Here is a 22099-nt window from a genome sequence, read left to right as displayed (position 1 = left end):
GTGTGAGTCCTTCTCTAGCTTACTTTTCCCCCAGGAAATCTTATCTTCTCCTGGGGATTTAAATACCATTTTTATATCTATGACTCAAATGTGTATTTAAAGTTCAGTCTTCTTTTGTGGACTGTCACACTGAAAATTGGTTGTTTTACAGTTATTTCATATTTAATGTTTTCAAAGCAGTATTCTTGATGTCTCTATTTTCCTCAGCCAAGTTGTTCACATCCTCTCTCCGCTTGAGTATCCCCTGGTACTAGTGTCTACTCTGAATTCCAAATTCCAAAGCCAGGATGTCTTCCTTGATTTTTCTTGCCTTCACATCTCATTCATCCATTTTTCCTTTACTGCCTACACATCTCTTGAATCTGTGCACTTCTGTGACCCATCTCTATTGCTGCCTATTTTGGGTTAAGTCTCTTTCATGTCTCACAGGTTCACTGCTATTGCCCAATGGGCAGTCCTCTTGTTTCTACTCTTGCCTCCTGACACCACTTTTTCTCAGCCAGTCAGGGATACTTTAAAGACTTTTAAAAATTTCATCAAGAATGAAATACCTACCACTACTACCAATAAGCCATGCATGTCCTGGGTGCCTGGCTGAACTCTCCCACCTCTTCTCCTTCTACTTTCTACCTTCTTGCTCCTTTAGTTCCTCATATGAGTCAGACCATCCCACCTCAGGGCTTTTGCATTCTTCTTTTTGCCTGGGATGCTCTTGTGCATCCCAGATATCAACTCACACATTTTTTAAAAGACAAACTCCTTATCCTTTAGGTGGGATTTAAATGACACCTCCTCAGTGAAGCCATCCCTGACCATTCCTTTTGTGTTTAGTACTTCTCATTGTTCACTATGTCAGCTGTTCATTTTCTTCAGACTCATCATAATTTATTTGTACACTCTCTTCTTCTTCTTTGCTTGTCTTGTCTACCAGAATATAAACTTCAAAGGGCTTAGATTCTGTCTTATTTCCTGTTGTGTTCTCAGGCACAAAACAGTGTCTGGCACATGGGGGGTATTCAATAAATATGTGTTGAATAAATATTAAATATGTGTTAGTCTAGCTACTCGGTTATCCTTTCCGTTTAACCTTTTCTCTTAGCCACCAAAGTACATTTACCTTATGCCCAGTTCTGGTTGGAATTCTAAACTAACTTCGGGAATTTAAAGACGCAAATTAGAAAAGGATAGAGTAGTATCTATTACATCCTCTGGAAAAAAAATTATATTATCATCACTAGTCTATAAGGACTTAAAGAAATTTCATTTCTGTGGCATCAACCCATCAATCTTAGCATCAGATACATAAATTAGGAGAAGCTGCTGCTTTATATTATGAGTCCATGACCCTACTGATAAACTGAAGAACTGAGCTCCAACTTAGAAAGCAGAAAACATGACTGGTTAAGTACTAAGCAGGTGCATTTCACATGAAACTGATGTTAGAGAATGTCATTTCATTAAAATGGAGCTGAAAATTCACTTGCAGTCAATTAGCTTTTTAGTCAATATTCACAGAGTCCTTACTATGTACCAATATCATTGCTAGACAGAGAGAACACAAAATGACTAAAACATAAATCCTGTTCTCAAGGAACTTACAGACATTGATGATACCATGTTTTACTAAAATTGTTATTAAAATGTTTTAAACAATATGCATTCAAGTCTTCATCCTTTTCGTTGCTTTTACATCCTACTGTAAACCAAAATTGCTTACTTGTCTTTTTTCAATCCAGTCATATTTTGCCACAGGCCTGGGAAGTTTTCAAACTGATAGGTATATATAAAGATAAGCACCAGCATAGTGTAAATAACCACAGACATCCAAAAATATTTTAGAATTTTCCTCCACCATTCATAGTGTACCTGTGAATCAGATATTAAAAAACAAACATGAAAATAATTGGTTATAGGAAAACTCACAAAAATACCTGGCTTATTAACTAAGACAATGATATTTACAAATACTTGAACATAAAATCCATTTAATTTTAGTTTTTTGAGGCTCTGTTCTTCATTAAGTTGAATGGATCTGGCTCGGAATACAAGTACTACCAGAATTTCCTAACTGTGTCTTCAGGCAAGTTGTTGGATCATACTGAACTTCAGTTTCCTCCTCTGTAAGTACTTCTTTGAGAGTTGTTAAAATGGTAAAATATTTATAAAGCTCTTATCATGAGCTCTGGTCCTTAGGAGTTATTTAAGGAATGGAACAGTAGATGCTGCCATCACTGTGTTTTTTGCTAGGAGAAAACTGCCTCAGTTTTGAAATTCCAAGTGGTACTTTATGATTAAAAACGTGAAACTGCCACAGAGAGAAGACGTCTCTTTTTGCCATAAGCCTGTGGATATTCATTAGAGGACACCTTTTTGAATTTTTAAAAGTATTTCAAAACTTTATTGATTTCAGTTGAGATATTTTTATATCTGCATGTAAAATACTCTTGTGTATTATAGTTGCTTTGTGTATTTTGTTGGTTGCCTGCAAGAATATTTTATTGTTGCACTTGTTTCTAACATTGGGTTAAAACTTCTATCATCATTTAAAACCGAATTTGTGGGCACCAGGAGAGACCTGAATGCTTAAAGTCACTGGGGGGAATAAAGACACAGTGGGAGACCCACAGTGGTGGTGGTCCCCCACTGGGACTGTGGTCATCAGCTGGGACAGTATCAGATAAATTTGGGAGCTGGGTGACACTTGGAGATGGGAGAAGAGTTGGGCCATGTTGGACCCTGACCTGGATAGTCTCTGAACTGGTTAGAGAGTTGAGCTGTGTGAAAAGCTGGGCACTTATTAAGAATGACAGGTGCAAACCAGAGGAATTTACTAAAAAAACAAAAGAGTCAAAAGAGTCTCTTGCTGCTGTTTAAGGAACCCTCCGGCAGCAGCTTGGACAGAGAAGAGAAAGGAGGAGGGGCATGATTTGCTCCTAATCAGGGCTCCTCACAATGTGGGGCAGCAGGGACTCAGAGCGGTAGCAGTTCCCAGAGAAACTTAATTTAATAGGGGAACTAAACTGCCCTGAAGCACCTTTGAGTGTGTACAGCACTCAGGACAGGAAAGAAGGAGGAGGTGGGGAGAGAGTTGCTCCTAATCAGTGTACCTCTGTGTGGCACAATGTGGTGGATTAAAGGCACCTGTGGGGCACAGATGGACAGTTGGGGCCCAGCAGTGCTCTGAAGGCCTGGGCCGGAGGCTGGGCACCTGTGAATATTGCAGCCCAGACCTAATCTCCATTCTCAAAAAACCACAGGAAAGGAAAAAAGCAAAGCCCACCCATCTCTGCCTACAACATACAGGAAGACAAGCAAAACTCGATTAGCTGGTTTAAAGTCAGCAAGAGGCTTTTTTTTTTCCTCCAAGAATGAGACAACAAGACCTGCAGCTGTGTAAGAACCAAAGACAGATCCAGAGAGGGATGACAGGGCTAATGCCAACAAATGAGAAACAGACAAATTTCACTTTGCTATCTTATACAACTTGCATTTTATTTTTTTATATTTTTATTTCTTTTACTTGATTATATATTTTTTATTTCTCCTCTCAATGTTTAATTTTCTTTGTTTTGTTGTTTACTTAATTGCATTGGTTTACTGATTTTCCTTGTTCTCTCTTTCATATTGCATTTTAATTTTTATTCTTTCACTTCACTTGTATTCCAATAACACACTACTCTTAGTTGTTTATTTTCTATTCTTTTAATTCAGATCACATATTTATTGTCATATTGTTGTTCCTGTACTATTGTAAATAATTGTTGTTCCCTGTAATTGTAAACACTACACAGCACCCCTTCCTGGTCTTGGCCCATTTCACTATCTTCCTGAGCTATATTACTGTTGTGATTAACTCTATTCTCTCGCACACTACACTTACTTTTTATCCTTTAATCTCATTGTATCTCACCATCTAACCTTGCACAAGCTCTCTGTTTTCTGGATTCAGCTCATAATCCTTTTCCCCTCTAATAAGAGTCTTATCTCCTTTTCACCTTTACAGAAAGTGGCTAGCTGGGTGAAATATCATGGTTATTGCTGTACTTCTCCAAAGGGTCTCCTATTTGTTCTCTACTTGTTGGTACTTTAAATCCCATAGCATACTCTCCCACTGTCTTAATCCATTTTGCCTTTGTCCTGCCACTGATCACATACAAGATAAAGTGGGAGTTGAGAACACCAGTAAACCTGCTGGATGAGATAATCCCTTCTCAACAAAGGCACTACCAACGGGTAAAATCACAAGTACAACAAGAAAGTCCACACAAACTGAAGAAAGAGCAACCCTAGAACATCCAGACAAGGATATCAGAGAGACCATGCCACTGAATCCAGTAGAACTCCGACCATAGATGTTTACCCTACAAAGACAACTAGCAAAGAAGAGCATTAGGAAGCACAGAAAGAGCTCAATGAAATGGAGGCAAGCAAATTGTTAGATATAGAATTCAAAATAATGGTTATAAGGATGCTCAAGGAACTCACACATAACTACAAGGAACTGAGTGAAAACTACAACAGTATGAAAAAGGAAATAGAAACTATAAATAAGAACCAGTGATAAATGAAGAATACAATTTCTGAAATAAAAAGCACACTGGAAGGAATTACAAGCAGGCTGGATGAAGGAGAGGACCGAACTAGTGAGCTGGAAGACAGGGTAGAAAGAAACACCCAGGTAGAACAGCTGCATGAAAAAAGACTCAAAGAAGTATGAAGATAGCTTAAGGGAACTCCAAGACAACATTCAAAGCATAGGAATATCAGAAAGAGAAGTAAAGGAGCAAGGGATAGAAACTGTGCTTGAAAAAATAATGACAGAAAGTGGAACCCAGAAAGGGGAAAAGCCACACAAGTTCAAGAAGCACAGAGGGTCCCAATCAAGGTAAATCCAAAGAGGCCTACTCCAAGAAACATCATAATTAAAATGCCAAGTTTTAAAGACAAAGAGACAATCTTAAAGAAAGCAAGGGAGGAACAAGACGTAACACACAAAGGAGCTCTGATAATGCTAGCAGCTGACTTCTCAACAGACACACTTCAGGCCAGGAGAGAATGGCAAAAAATATTACAAGTAATGAAAAGCAAAGTCCTGCAACCAAGACTACTCTATCCAGCAAGATCATCAATTAAAATAGAAGGAGAAATAGGGAGTTTCACAGACAAAAAAAAGATGAAAGAATACACCTTCAACAAAACAGCACTACAAGATATGCTAAAGGGACTGCTATAAGAAGGGGAAGGAAAGAGAGAAAAACACAGGTAAAATGGGGAAAATGAGTAAGTACCTTCCAATAGTAACCTTAAATGCTTATGTATTAAATGCTCCAATCAAAAGACATAAAATAGCTGAATGTATAAGAAAACATGACCTGTACATATGCTGCCTAGAAGAGACCCACCTCAGAACAAAAGACCTACACAGACTAAAAGTGGAGGGTTGGAAAAAATATTCCAAGAAAATGAATAGGAAAAAACCCCTGGAGTGGCAATACTTATATCAGACAAAATAGACTTCAAAACAAAAGCCATAAAAAGAGACACAGAAGGACACTTCATAATACTCAAGGGAAGAATCCATTAAGAAGGCATAAACATTGTAAATATATATGCACCTAACATAGGAGCACACAAAATATAAGGAAAATCTTGGAGGACTTCAAGAAAGATATAGAGAGGAACACACTTATACCAGGGAATTCTAAGTCCCTACTGTCAAAAATGGATAGATCTTCCAAACAAAATATCAGCAAGGATGTTGTGGCATTAAACAATGCCCTAGATCAAATGGACTTTATATATATATATATACACATATCTATCTATCTATCTATCTATATCATGTATATATAGATATATATGGATATATATATGTTTCTCTCTATATATAATATATATTAGTTATTATATGTATTAATTATTAATATGTAACCTTTCATTCCAAAGAAGGAAAGTACACATTCTTTTCAAATGCACATGGAACATTTTCAAAGATAGACCACATAATAGGACACAAAAACCAACCTCAACAAATTCAAGAAAATTGAAATCATATTAAGCATTTTCTTGGACCACAAGGGACTGAAACTAGACACAAACCTCAAGGAGAAAACTCAAAACACTCAAATTCATGGAGATTGAATAGCATGCTATTAAACAATGAATTAAGAATGAGATCAAGGAAGAAATCAAAAGATGTCCGGAAACAAATTAAAATGAACACAGAACAGTGTGAAACTTATGGGGCACAGCAAGGCAGTCCTGAGAGTGGAGTTCATAGAGATACAAGCCTACCTAAAAAGAGAAACATTTCAAATAAACAACCTAACCCTACATCTACAAGAACTGTAAGAAGAACACACAAAGCTCAGAGCAAGTAGAAGGAAAGAAATATCCAAGATCAGAGCAGAAGAAACAACATAGAGACTAAAACAACAATCCAAAGGATCAATAAATACAGGAGCTGGTTCTTTAAAAAGATAAACAAAATCGACAAGCCTTTAAGCAGAATCACCAAGAAAAAAAGAGAGAGAACCCAATTCACAAAATCAGAAATGGAAGAGAAGAGGTTACAATTGATACCAGAGAAATACAAAGGATTGTAAGAAATTACTATTAAGAACTGTATGCCAAGAAATTTGAAAACCAGGAAGAAATGGACAGATTTCTAGAAAAATATAATCTCCCAAAACTGAATGTAGAGGAAACAGAAAGCCTGAACAGACCAAAAACAGCTGATGAAACCAAAGCAGTAATCAAAAAAACTCCTGGTGCAAAAGCCTTGGACCAGATGGTTTCACAGGAGAATTTTATGAAATTTTTAAGATAGAAATAACCCCTATACTTCTCAGACTATTCCAAAAAATCCAAGAAGAGGGAAGACTCCCAAACTCTTTTTAGGAAGGCAGCATCATCCTAATTCCAAAACCAGATAAATACACAACAGAGAAAGAAAACAATAGGCCAATATTGCTGAACATAGATGCCAAAATCCTCAACAAAACATAGGCAAACTGCACCCAGAAGTATGTTAAAAAGATCACACACAATGATCAAGTGGGATTTATTCCAGGGATGCAAGGATGGTACAACACTCGCAAATCAATAAACGTAATACATCACATAAACGAAGGAAAGATAAAAATCAAATGATTATATTAATAGATGTTGAAAAAGCATTTCATAAAGTACAGCACCTATTTATGATAAAAAAACACTCAGCAAAGTGGGAGTAGAGGGAGCATACCTCAACATGATAAAGACCATATACAAGAAACCTGCAGCCAACATCATACTCAATGGGTAAAAACTAGAAAGTTCCCCACTAAGATCAAGAACAAGGCAAGGATGTCAGCTTTCCCTACTTCTATTCAACATAGTATTGGAAGTCATAGCCATAATGATCAGACAAGAAAAAGAAATACAAGACATCTAAATTGGAAAGGAGGAAGTAAAACTGTCATGTTTGCATATGATATAATAGTGTACATAGAAAACCCTATAGACTTCACCAAAAAAATATTCAACCTAATAAGTGAATTTGGCAAAACAGTAGGGCTCCAAGTCAATATTCAGAAATCAAAGGCATTTTTATACACCAAAAATGTAATATCAGAATCAGAAATCAGGAAAAAAACTCCCATTTGCTAGAGCAACAAGAAAAAATAAAGTACCTAGGAATAAACCTAATCAAGGATGTAAAAGGCCTCTACTCAGAAAACTACACAACATTGAAGAAAGAAATTAAGGAAAACACAAACAAATGGAAGCATGTACCATGCTTGCAGATTGGAAGAATTAACATCATCAAAATGCCCATACTACCCAAAGTGATGTATAGATTCAATGCAATCCCTATTAAAGTGCTGATGACATATTTCACAGATATAAAACAAATATTTAAGAAATTTATATGGATCTATAACTGACCCTAAACAGACTCAGCAATTCTGAGAAAGAAGAACAAAGTAGGAGGGTTCACAATGCCTGATATAAAACTATATTACAAGGTCAATGTAATCACAACAGTGTGGTACTGGCATAAGAACAGACACTTAGACCAATGGAACAGAATAGAGAGCCCAGAAATAAACCCAAGTCTCTATGGTCAATTAATATTTGAGAAGAAAGCAGAAGCATAAAATGGAGTAAAAGTAGCCTCTTCAACAAATGGTTTTGGGAGATCTGGACAGCTACATACAAAAAAATGAAACTCAAACACCAACTTACACCATATGCAAAAATAAATTCAAGGTGGATAAAAGACTTAAACATAATTTGTGACACCATAAAAGTCCTAGAGGTGAACATAAGCAGGAAAATCTCGGATATTCTATAGAGCAATATTTTTACTGATATGTCCCTTAGAACAAGGGACATAAATGAAAGAAGAAACAAATGGGATCTCATGAAAATACAAAGCTTCTGCATGTCTAAGGAAAACAACATTAAAATGAAAAGAGAACCAACCCCATGGGAAAACACATTTCCCAATGATACCTTGGACAAGGGTTTGATCTCCAAAATATGTAAAGAACTCACAGGTCTCCACTCCAGGAAGACAAGCAACCCAATTACAAAGTGGGCAAAGGACTTGAACAGATACTTCTCCAAGAAGGACATACAGAGGCCCAGAGACATATGAAAAGATGCTCAGCATCATTAGCCATCAGAAAGATATGAATTAAAACCATAATGAAATACCATTTCACACCAGTCAGAATGGCCATCATAAACAAATCAACAAATAACAAGTATTGGAGAGGTTGTGGGAAAAAGGGAACCCTACTGCACTGTTGGTGGGATTGCAGACTGGTGCAGCCATTGTGGAAAACAGTATGGAATTTCCTCAGAAAACTAAACTGCCTTTTGACCCAGCAATACCACTTCTGGGATTATACCCTAAGGATCCTGAAACACCAATTCAAAAGCACCTATGCACCCCAATGTTCATAGCAGCACAATTTACAGTAGCCAAGTGCTGGAAGCAACCTAAGTGCCCATCAGTAAATGAGTAGATCAAAAAATTCTGGTACATTTACACAATGGAATTCTATGCAGCAGAAAGAAAGAAGGAGCTCCTACATTTTGAAACAGCATGGACGGAACTGAAGAGCATTATGCTAAGTGAAATAAGCCAGGTGGTAAAAGACAAATACCATATGATCTCACCTATAAGTGGAACCTAACCACCAAAACAAACTAGCAAGCAAAATAGATCCAGAGACATTGAAATAAAGAAGAAGCTGACAGTTACCGGAGAGGAGTGGGGAGAGGGATAATAAGGGGAGGGTCATAAAGGAACAGGTATAAAGGACACACATATAAAAGCCAGAAGGGTTAGGTTAGAGGACAGGATGTGGGGATTGCTGGGAGTGGGGGTGGGGGGCATGGTGGGGTGAAATGGAGACAACTGCACTTAAACAATAAAAAAAATAAAAAATAAAACTCAATTTGTGAAAAGGCTAATCAATTATGATATAATATTTTACAAATTCTCATCAATGAAATAGTAAGGCAGTTGAAGCATTACACATATATAGCTATACACACCACCACAGTATTCTGATTCCAAAGTCTAAAACACGAGTGAACTGGGTATAATTCAGTATTTTACATTACTCAGCCACTGTTCTTAAATTACTATTAAAATCAGTCTAATTATACAAGCTGCATTTTGTTAATAAAGAATTTTTTAAAAACTCATGAACTTTTTAAGAACCTACAATTAAAAAATAACAACCAACCTGAAGATAGTCACTTTCCACTTTAGAATTCTTAATATGTCATGTTTAAATTGCATATCACTTAAATATGATATGTCCATGAGATTAAAGTAATTTAGAATGTCATCAAAGGAAGCTCAAAAATATTCCTGATATGGGTATGAAGATTAAAAAATAGAGGATAGTTGTTTACCCACCTGATACAAGGCCACACAAAACAGAAACAGCACCATGTAGATGATTTTGTACATCACAATTTTACCCTCGAAGCTGACAAAGAAGAACATTCCTCCACAGACGTAGATCCAGTACTTAATGAACATGGCCACCACCAAATTGCCCAGTACTTTCATGATGTCCTGGTCATCACCTTCTTCTATTTCTTCCTCCTCGTATTGCTTACTCTCTTGCTTCTCTTCCTTTTCTTCCTCTTCTTCCTTCTTCTCTTCAGCCTCTCCTTCCACTTGTATATCTTGTTCATTATCTTCAAAATAAAAGACTGTTATACCTAGCTTGTTCCCCGACCAAAATTACACTTTGACCAGGTGTTATATGTGGGATACAGAAACATGTGTTTTATGTGTTACTATATGATTCAAAAGATTATAGACTGTTCTAGTAAACAAAGCAGCATTTATAGCTAATCACGGTTAGTTTTTATAACCTTCCTGAGTTACATTTTAAAAGAAATAAAGTTGGTAATATTTTATACTAATCTTTTCATAATATCTATTTCATTTCCAATATCCATGATAGCTTTAAATGTGGCAGAATCTAGAAAAATAAATAGGCAGCAATAACATAAATCAAAACTACTATTTCAATTTTATATTCTGATTGCTTGGCGGCTCTTATGTTGTTACCTTAGAGAAATCATTTAACTTCTTTGAGTCCCTTCCTCCTTCTTCACTTAAGTGGGAATCACTTTTGTGAGGATCAAATAATGCACTATTTTCAATAACTTCTTATGAATGCTCACATGTACTCTAAATGTTCAGCTTCCATGTACTCTGAACCACAGAGTGGCTTTTCTGATATACTTTAGGGGCTCTTTCTCTGTAGTTTTGCTGGGATCAAAAAATCTCCAGTCATACACTCTACACACTAATTTACCTTTTTCTTCAATTTCCTGAGTTTCAATTTTGACCTCAGATAAAAGAGCTTCCTTTTGTCGAAGAGCGTTTTGCTCTGTAAGGTGCTGCCTCAACAGTAGCCAAAAAGTAATGGTGAACAGTATCTGAAAATAGAGAATTAGCAAAACAAGAATTAAGCCACTATTTTAAGTGTCAATACATTTCAACAAATGTTCATCACATTTCAGTGAGAGCTCACTCAATAAACCTTTATTTGAGACGGCATCCAGCACCAGCTTCATTTCAACTGAAAGTCACTGGCTTTTAAATCCCCTTTTCCAAGGACACCAGCATGTGTGTTGAGTTCCCAGCAGGGGTGGGGGTGGGGTACATTCAGTGCTGTGCAAGGCCCTGAGGAAGATGCACTGAAAATCCAAATTACTGTATTTTTCAGACTATAAGACACACTGTTTTCTCCCCCAAATTTGGGAGGAATAATGGTTGTTAATGCTGCTGAATTCTGTTTACATTTACATCGGTGAAATATTATGTTATTTATGTTATTAAATATGTTATTTTACCACAATTTTTGCTTCAAATTTTTTTTCCCTATTTTCCTCCTCTAAAACCTAGGTATGTCTTATGGTCTGAAAAATATGGTACTTTCATCTGGGCCAAAAACTAGCTGTGGCAATTGGTTCCTCAAGGTGCTAGTCCTTCATTCCTGTCCTGACTGTGACACCAGCACTATTGTAATAGGAAGACATACTTCTATAAAACTCATTGACTCTGCAATTTCCTTATTTTGAAAGATTTGGCAGATAGAACAAATAACATTTCATCTTAGAAAATATACTTAATATTCTCAGACATCTCCCAAAGCTAAAGGAAGAATTGTTGTGATATATATTAATATTTGTGAATTAATGTTTAAGAAAGAAAAACTTAGGATGTTAGGGCTTTGTTCTTCAGGAAATAGACAGCCTGGCACATAATAGCTTTTTGTGCTAGCTTTATGGAGCTATTATTCACATGCCATACAATTCACCCATTTAAATTGTACTATTTAATGGTTTTTAGTATATTCACAGAGTTGCACAATCATTACTGCAATCAATTTTAGAAGTTTTTCATCATCCCAAAAAGAAGCTCTATGGTAGCCAACCCCTTTTCTTACCACCTCAGCCCAAGACCACAACTAGTTTACTTTCTGACTTCTATAGATTGCCTGATCTAAACATTTTACATGAATGTAATTACATGTATGTTCCTTTCTGAGCAGTTTTTCTTACTTCATAATGTTTTCAAGGTTTATCCATGTTGTAGCATGTACTGGTACTTCATTCTATTTTATTACCAAATAATATTTGAGTATATAATAGATAACATTTTACTTATCCATTCATCAGTCTATGGACATTTCAGTTGTTACTATTTTTTGTGGCTATTATGAATAATACTGCTATGAGGATTCAAGTACAAATTTGGTGTTTTTTTAGACTATACACTCTCAGTTGTATTGAGAAGATAGTTTGATATTACCCTTGGCCAAATTATCTATAAAGATAAAATATCTTTATATCTGATCTATTAGTAATAACCTATCTTCCCATAACATATGACCAACACACTTCAGTTAGGATTAACTAATTAAAATCATCAACTGTGTATATTAAATAGCACCCATTGTGATGCCAGAGCTATTGATTTAAAGAAATAGCTTTATAATTAAAAATTTTTTTTTAATTTATTGGGGTGACACTGGTCAAGTACAAGTTTTTGTGTGGACATAGGTTTTCAGTTCTCCTGGGTATATATACCTGAGTGAAATCACTTGGTCGTATGGTAATTCTATGTTTAACATTTTGAGGAACTGCCAGATTATTTTCCAAAGTGCTTGCAGCATTTTACATTTCCACCAGCCATGTATGATGGTTCTAATTTCTCTACTTTCTCATTAACAGTAGTTATTGTGGTATCTCATTGTGGTTCATTCATAGTAGGATTTTAATAAATATTTGCCAAGGAAGTAAAAAAATAAATAGGCAAATGAGTGGGTCATTTCCACTTTGAATAACTGCCCACTTAACTCTCCATAATACACACTTATCATTTAGCTTTAACATAAACCAGTACCAATAAGTCCTGGCAAACATGCTTAAAACACTGAAATCACAATAAATTGAACCACAGCTGCAAGTTGAGAGGGAAACCTGTTTCTCTAATGCATATGCAAAGAGCCTAGCAGATGGGACATCTCTCCTAGGGAAGGTGAGTTAAAAGCCGGGTTTTGAAAGTGATAGTTGATGTAGTTTGGTGGAGTGAGGAATGAGACACTCTAGAAGCTGAAGGATGACACAAAGTAGCTGAGTCCGGCTCCACCAAGGTGTTAAGATCTTTGAGGATCAAGGCCATATTCTTTCTCTCATTTGCTATCACAGTGATGCATCCAGCACTCTGCTAAGAGTGTGTGTTTAATAATGTGCTTTGACCAATGTTTCTGTGATAGAAATTTTATCATCTTAGAGGTGTTACTGTCTATGACAAAGCCTTTCATATTTTTTGAGCTCATGGATACATTAAAATATAGGTACAGACCTTAGTTTCCTTAGAATAACATTTTTAACAACTAATAAATTTATTTCCCTAATGTCTTCCTCTCCCAAAGAATTGTTAATTTTATATTAGATAGGAGGTATTTCAACTAGTTAGATGACATGCATTTTTAGGAGTTTCACCACTATCTTGAGCCAGTTTGTAGTAGATTTACACAAAGTGCTACAGTAAGCAGTTGTTAGATAATTAACAAAAGAGGAGAGAACAAAAGGAACAGCCACATGGGGGAGGGGTAACCAACATCATTCCACCAGATTAAAGCGGAAGGGAGAAAACATGAGGGGGAATCCCTTTTACTAAGTGCATGTGCAATAGGAGCTAAAATGGCAACCATGAAAGGGGGAGGGTAAAGCCTGGGAAAATCTGGGAAAGAGATTGGATAGGGGAAGGGCACAGGGAAATGCCTGGGAAAAGCCAGGAAAGAGATTGGGTAGTTTGAAAGAAGGCCTTCTCCTTCCAGAACCCAAGGACATATCTGGAAGCTAGACAAATTACCCAGCTGTGCCCTCCCTGAAGCATGTCCGTGCCCTTCTGTGCCCTTCCTTCTCTCAGGCATGTGATTTTTGCCTTCTTTTCTCCTAAATTCTAAGGGTCCCCAGAAGATCTGCAAGATCTGGGCAGCAGTGAGCAGTGGCAGAGGACTTGCCTTTTGCCTCTTCCTTTTCTGAGTCCAGGTAGTCCCTACCCTACAGTTTGCCTGCTCTGCCTGTCACTCTAATAAATCTCACCACTATTGCTTAAAACTCATCCTATGTGAGTATCCCTGACATTCCTTTCCCATGACACTGCTAAAGGACCTATTTACTCTGGTAACAAAAAAAATAAGGTTTTGAATTTCTCCTATAAAAAAGAATAATTTACTAATTTGGGGGTGTGTGTTTGTGTGTGTGTGTGTTTAAGGGGAAAGACAGAATGAAAGGAAAGAGTTTCAGATAAAGGTGACTTATAAGAGTGTTATGTGGGACTTTTGGTATGGAATAAGGTTTGGGAGAGAAGGTGCCAGTAAGGTAGGTATGGGAATTTTATGTGAATGAATAAGTGAATGAATGAATTTGTCATGGTCCATGAACACAGGGGATTGCAATCTAATGCTGTTGTTAGCATTCACCTGTTAGGATTTTTTCCTTTACCCCAATAACCTTCACCAAAACATCTGTTACAAGAAGTAATCCTCAGTGTAGTCTACTCAATACCCTGTTTATACTGATTGCCTTCATTATGAGGTGCCTGGTAACATGTAAAGAAAAGGTGGATTTCATGTGATGTAAATGAATGTTTCTTTCAGAGAGCAATTCTCTGTCTAGAAAAGGATTTTCAAGGCTCATTTGTAATTAGACATGATTGATTTACTGACTTAACACAAAGTCATCCACACTAAGGATATGTGTATTTAGAGTGTGCTACTCTGTTCACACACACAAAAAAAGTTGGGGCACCTAATCTTCTGAAGTAAAAATTATTCAAATGGGCCATGAAAATAAATGGGTAGTGAAAGATTATGAACTTTCTTACTGCAGATAAAGGCATATTATATAATTGGTAGAAGACAGAAAGGTATATCATGTTTAATTTTTGTTGCTAAAAATCTTTTTAAGGACATAATGGCAGAAAAAACTGTTTTAACCAATAATCAATGATCTGTAACAGTAATGTGTTCAGCCTGATTTGCAAATTAATGTCAAAGTTCTCTGATCCTTGATATATTTTAAATTTTATTTTTCTATTTTCTCAAATAATGTATTATATATTTTCTTTGAGTGGAAAACATTATCATGTTTAAATAAAATCTATAAGCATAGTATAATATTTATTTGTCCATGTTTAAGTTTTACAGACCTTGAAGCAATATAAATTATTTCTTATAGTTTCATATCTATTCATTTTTGTGAAGCAGTGAATATTTGGAACCTATTTTTGAAAGTTTTTGCTTACATATGATTATTATGATTATTGTAGTTACAATGTTTTGTTTTCTTATTCACTTACCTTTGAGGCAAGTTCTCCTGGCTCTTTCTTTTCTAAAAATCCTGGGACCTTTTTAATTTCTGGAAGTTCAAAACTCCATATATACTGTAATATCAGCAATAGATTTGCATAGACAACCATGAAAGGGGAACTGATCATAGCATATTTTCTTCTGTTGCGAATCATCCAAAGAGCACATGACCAAATCAACAGCACAAAAGTCAACCAGCTGTGATACGTGATGCTCCAAGCCTCGAGGGAAGAAGGAAGAGAAAAAACAATGGTCAATACAATGTATAGTTCCCCACTCTGGTACTTTAAACATTACATATAAAGAAAAAGTCAATAATACTGAAACTAGGGAGAGGAGAGAGTTGTGCTGAAGCATAGAGAGAGTTCTCAACCCGTGGCATAGAGAGGGTAGAGAAGGGAAAGATTTTGCTGAGAACATAGTTTTTTAACTTCCTATAGGGAATAGAGTTAAAGGCAAAGGGGTCTTTATTTCATGTCCTTTTCCCTGTAGCCTCAAAGGTCTTCATCTCTAACTTACTTTGCAGTATTAAAAGCAACTGTAAGTGCTTTCTCCCCTCTTTTTGCAAACTAGCTTGGAGTCAGCAGTTATTTAAGACTGCTGAATGTGGCCCACAGCTGGGCTCAAAAATGGTCACTGCGGGAATCACCAGGGCAAGCATGCTTATTGTGCTTCAGAGATCATTCTTAGATGATCCAAGAAGAGACACATGATAGAAATTAGGAAATGTACATAAGGAAGTCATGTGTTAAGCTTCTGCACACTCCAAACAATAAAGCCTGTTAATTTAAAAACCAGCCTCAGCTTCTGTCCTGTAAGGGGTGGGGCTAAAGAGCCCTCACACCATTTGGGCAAATCATACACCTTCCATTCACATTAAGCTTTCTTATTTTTTTAAATTAAAAAAAATTCAGTTACAGTAAACATTCAATATATTTTACTTTCAGGTATATAGCATAATGGTTAGATATTTATATAACTTATGAAGTGATTCCTTGAAATAAGTCTTGTACCCATGTAACACCATGCATCGACAATGTTCCTTATGTTGTATTTTATATCCTATGACTGTTTTGTAACTACCAATTTGTACTTCTTAATTTCTTCACCTTAGAATCAGAAATGTAACTCACAGGGCAGTTATCAGAACAATGTAAAAATCAGGCTCATGAATATTATTAACTTCAAGAAATCTAGCATGTTTTACCATAATCTCTGATAAATTATTTTTTGTGAGGATCTTTAACAATATTTTGTAGCTATTTGGGGGGCTAATTGTAACCAATCGTATTCCTGAATATAATTAATTATCAAGTTAGTTTTAACATCTAAAATATTTTACAAGTCTGTTTTGCTTCTGGACAGAAGGTTAAGTATTTTTAGATAAAGGAAATCAGTATCAAACAAACAAATATTTCCCCTCAGCAATTTGCAAATTTGTCCTAAATTATTTAAAATTGTTGGTTGAAACAAATAGGTATAAACTGAAAATTAAAAATCTTTTATTAAAATTAGTGATTGACAACTTTGATCAAGTCTGAATTATTTTCATGAGAATATTACTTTTGGAAATAGAGTTTATCAAAATTTGGGTAACGTTTAATGCATTTGATTTAACTAATGTATTTAATGCATTAATCCCAGTATGAAATGCAAATATGACTACCATTTGTATGTGTGTTTGTGACCCAGGAAACTGAACTTCACAGATACTATAATTTCAGTGGATTTCCCACCCTCCTCCCCGCTGCACTCTATTCTTATTTGGGAAGGTGAGAGTGAATGAGGGAGAAAGACTACTGATGTGGATTTTTTTAAAACTTTTTTCCTCTTTAATGCCTAGGTTACATATGCTTCTCAGTTGTAGAATTTGGGAACAGACTCTGCATTATGTTGCTTCCTATGTTCAGTGTCTGGATTTCCTGAGAGCTTAGTATATTTGTATTGTATTTTTGAATAAATATATGTATTGTTCTGACAGACTTGGCTTCCTGGGACTTCTCTTTCTGTCTGTGATTAAATGTCTGCTGCAGTAGGGGGCTTCCACGGAAGGCAAGCACTTCTAAAACATTAATAGTGTGGCTCCACTAAAGCAACAGAAATCACTCCAGGTAAGGGCATGTCTTAAATGTTAAAGCCCTAATTATTTTACTAAAATGAATCAAACTTAACCGGCTGACTTTTATAAAGACAGGAAAAGAAATATATACCTTTTTGATTTAAGAATCTGGTTTGTTAAGTTGCATTTATATATGTTTGATATTTTAAAATAAAAATTTTGCTGTAGAGATCAAGGTATAGAAAATATTAAAAAGTACCCAAAGAGCACAAAATTAATATTGTTTAGAGAATAGAGTTTGTAATTGCCAAAAGAATTTTTAATTTTGTGGAGCTTTCTGTTTCCCAGCCCTCAGATACTGCAGTGGTCCTTACTAAAAGCTGAAGTTCAGAAATATCTTGAATGAGTGACTGAGGAAATTGTATTTAGATATTTCCCCTCCTACAGTCATAAAATATTTTCATTTTTCACTATCAAAGATGTCCATGAGATCTCACCAGTGACCACATAATTTGGAAGAGTTATGTGCTAAGTAAGTATTAGATCTCTTGGAAACAAATTAGATTTCCCATGAAAGCTTGTTTTTAGGAAGGGTAGAAATTAGACTTTCTGCTATCATCTATGTATGGGCCAAAAAACTGTTTTTGAAGCTGTGATGCTAGAGATGGAGGATGTACCTAGGGGGGAGTAGAAACATGCATATACTGAGTGCTCACAATAGAAAAAGCTCTTGGGAACTCTGGTTGTTTGATGTTCATGTTGCTAAAATTTATTACAGCTGGGATACAAAAATGTCTCATGCAAGTCTAAGATGTGAATTCTTGCTGTCTGAAAGAAATAAAAGCAATTTATGTTGATCTTGAACAGCTTCCATGTCACTTAGAAAAACTACTCAATATGTCCTTTTAGATTGCCAAAATAAGGGTCCTTTAAATTGCCAAAATACTCTGACTTGATAGGTTAACTTGGAGAAATGTGTTAATATTTAAAAAGAGGCTGAGTAGAAGAAGACATGTTTTGAAATCTATTGATATAAAAATCCCATGAAAAATTGATATAAACAAACATTATCTGACACAACATTGGGAAGATTAATGTATTTCTGCTGTTCATGAGAGGATGGTGGAGCTTCCATCCAGTGGGGCTAGGTACACCATTTCTCCAGCACATGTGCTGTGGCCTCTCATACATACCATCATAGCAATAAGGGCACAGATGTAGCTTTGTTTCATAATGAACTGGAACACAGAGACCATGGCGTGAACTCTCGCACTTGTTTTTTCCTTGTGGATCCTTTCCTGTTCAAATTCTTGTTTCTCATCCTCTTCTTCTTTTTTTCCTAGATAGGCAAATATTTTATATAACTATTTATGCAAATATATAACTTTTCTATAAATGTCTCAAGCCATGCAGCTCATGTATGGCTTTAGCATGGTCTTTTATTTAAGACTTCAGAGATTATTTCCAATTTACAAAGCCCTTATAATTCAAACATAATCATTAAGTTCTGCTTGGTAAATGTCATGGGGCCTGGCACTCAGAAATTACAGGAAGAAAATTTCGATTTAAGAGAGTGTGCAGGGAGGCTTCTAAGATCATTACCAATGATCCCACCTCCTGGTATTCATATCCTGTGTAACTCTCTCTCTCTTGACTGTGGGGTGGGAGACCTTTGATGGGCTTCTAAAGAATAGAATAGTTGAGAAGGAATGGAATACTACTTCCAAGATTGAGTTAAAAATGACTGAGGCTTTCGCCTTGAGCCCTTTTTCTCATTCTTTTACTCGTTCTGAGAGAAGCCAGCTGCCATGTTGTAAACTGCTCTATGGATGGTCCTGGTGGCAAGGAACTGCTGTCTCTGGCTAGATGTCAGCAAAGGCTTGAGACTGGCCAATAGCCATGTGAATGGTCATGGAAGCAGACTGGCCTCAGGCAAGCCCTTGGATGGGACTGCAGACTTGGTCAGTGGCTGCACTGCAGCTTCAGGAGAGACCCTGAGACAGATAATATCAGCTTAGTCACAGCTGATTCCTTACTTACCCACAAAAACTGTGGGACATTGTTGTTTTAAACCACTAAGGTTTTTTTGATATCTCTTTATTCTTTTTTTATCGTCTGAAGCTCATTTCTAATAGATTTTTCAGAGAAGATTAATGAAAACAACATTCCTTGAATTATTAAATGTTGTTAACAGTTTGTACCCCTTGTATTTGAAATTCAGTTTTGATGGATATAAAATCCTTGGTTATTGTTTTCTTTCCTTGAGTATCTTAAATATGTGGCTCCATTTTCTTCTACCATAAAGTGTTGCTTTCAAAAAAATCTGATGACAATCTAAGTTCTTTCTTCATGAAATAACTTTTTCAGCCTAGTTACCCAACTTTTGTTTATTTTTCTTTAAAGTACAGTGATTTTACTGGAATGTGTCTTGGTCAAGGTCAATACTATCAGCTATATAGTATTCTCTTTCAATATATGATTTCAATTTTATTTTTTGATCCAAGAAAGTTTTCTTGAAATTTTTAGTATTTACTGTTTGTTTTTTTCCTCTGATTTTCCATGTAGGTACTCCTACTATTCATGTGATATGTCCTTTTTTGCCTACTAAGTTTACTACTCAATAACAGAAAACTAATACCAAGAGTATATGGAGTATGGACACAGAAAACCAACCACCCACTTTGCCAGAGTGAACATAGTAGCCCACAGTTTCCTTTTAGGTAATGCTAGGCAGAAAAGTCATAATGAACATATCAAGTAAAAGCAAGAGAGAGAAAGTTTGGGGGTGTTTGCTGAGTTAAAGAGACAAGTGACCCTCGTATAGTTGTCAGAAAAGCTATTTTTATTTCACAGATGACATAATGAGTGACATACTGAGTAAAATATCCTTTCTGTCTTCAATTAAAGTAGACTACGTACAAACTGGTTGCATCCCATTGAGGGAGTTGCTTAGCACCATGAAGAAGAAGCACAAACTACAGAGAACTATTAGCCATTAAGCATAGAAGTGAACCTCTAAGGGAGGCAGCAGTATTTCTTCTTGCAGAAGTCATCCCTCCAGTGCTGTGGTGGGCTGAGCCTAGGGTTTATTGGCAAAGGCCACGGAGCAGAGTCAGAGTTGAAAAAACTAAATATGATGGATTTTACAATTACTGGCATGCTATTTCTCTGGTGATAACTTTTTTTGCATATATATAGATTCAAATAAAAATAACTTTTTGTTTTGCTTTTGAAAATTCAGTTTATGATTTCAGTATTATATGGGTTTGCTATGTAAACAGTCAAAATTCTGTACCTTTTCACGTTAAGTAATCTGTAAATAGAAGGATATTAGCTGTGACCTGAATGTCTCAAACTTCAGAAGTCACAAATGCTGGTTTTTGGGCTCACCCTTTTTTATTCTAATGCTGAAGATCTGAAGACCATATTTTGGAAAGTAATGTATTTCCTGAGACATTCAGCAAGTGAAAACCTCCATTTAAGCCCAAGTTGCAAATTGAAACACATGTATGTAGGAAGCAGAAATGGGCAAATAGCCAGTAGAATCTGGTGCTCTGTAGGGAGAGCAGGTACCAACTGGGGCTGGGTGTGTGTGGGGAGGATCAGGTTGGGGTGGGAGAATTGAACTTGATCTGACCTTACTGAAGAATGTTGGCTAATGAGACTAACCATATATATTGCTAACCATGTGGAATGCTGTCAGAGGCAACTGCATTAAGTATTGATAAAGAACTATGAAGAACAGAGGATTAGAATAAACCCGATAAAGAATTAAGAAGAAAAGGACATGGCAGTCAGCTCAATGTATTGATAATACAGATTGGATGGTTGCTAGTTGTTTACTAAAGGTAGTTTAATGTATAACAACTCTATCTTTAATTCCATAAAAATATAGAGAAAAATCCACTATAATTTTGTAGCTACTTTGCTGCTATCTGCATGTATTCTGCCTTTTCCCCCACTCAATAATAAACTTAGCTAATTTTGTCTTTATGAATTGGGGAGTGGCTGGTCTCTGACAGAGCAACAACAACAGTGGTCAGGTCAACTTCAGCCTTGCAGAAAGAAGTGACTAGGTTGCCAGATATTTATATTCTTCAAGGGATTCTAGAAGTTTCCATTTATAGGTTAAAGATGCAGCTTTAAAAACATTGGTTACTATTTAGTTTTTTAAAAGAAAATGCTATGGAGGCCCAAAACCCACGTCTGAGGATAAGATCTCCTCTATTCCAAGCTACCAGTTTGTCATCTCTAGTAACAGTCTGCTTTCCCTCCATGTAATAAACTGAGAAAAAAAGGGGAAAAGGCTGTATACAAGTTTTAACCCTCTCCTCTTTTTAATAAACAAAAATAACTTTTTCTGAAAACATTCATCCATTAACTTATAAAACTATTGACCACAATTACATTATCAAACTATGGAAAGATACAAACACACACACACACACACACACACACACACACACACACACACACACACTGACACCCTTAAAAATAATTTTTTACCTTTTATTTTTCAAAGTCTGCCCTAATTATGCCTCTTATTTTATAGACAAGGATAGAACACATATAGTGATATGTTGGCACAGAATATAGGAAGAACTTAAGGAAATGAAATTAATTATTAAGT

At 35.9% G+C, this 22099-nt stretch overlaps 1 protein-coding gene across 1 annotated transcript in view; it reads right to left on the bottom strand.

The window, feature by feature from the left end:
* PIEZO2 (piezo type mechanosensitive ion channel component 2) overlaps window positions 1-22099 on the bottom strand; it is a 503470-nt gene that overhangs the window by 122055 nt on the left and 359316 nt on the right. Inside the window, exons 12-16 of the mRNA XM_045850410.1 lie at window positions 18663-18808; window positions 15401-15631; window positions 10839-10962; window positions 9923-10209; window positions 1718-1866 (exon numbers count right to left, since the gene is read on the bottom strand). Of these exons, the coding sequence (XP_045706366.1) occupies window positions 1718-1866; window positions 9923-10209; window positions 10839-10962; window positions 15401-15631; window positions 18663-18808 (937 nt within the window). The remainder of the gene's footprint in view (window positions 1-1717; window positions 1867-9922; window positions 10210-10838; window positions 10963-15400; window positions 15632-18662; window positions 18809-22099) is intronic.

Source organism: Phyllostomus hastatus, unplaced genomic scaffold (assembly GCF_019186645.2).
Source record: "Phyllostomus hastatus isolate PE091 unplaced genomic scaffold, TTU_PhHast_1.1 phas_contig_80, whole genome shotgun sequence".
NCBI classification, from domain to species: Eukaryota; Metazoa; Chordata; class Mammalia; order Chiroptera; family Phyllostomidae; genus Phyllostomus; species Phyllostomus hastatus.
The sequence above is the reverse complement of the archived record's forward strand: the minus strand, read 5'-3'. Positions and strand labels throughout refer to the sequence as shown.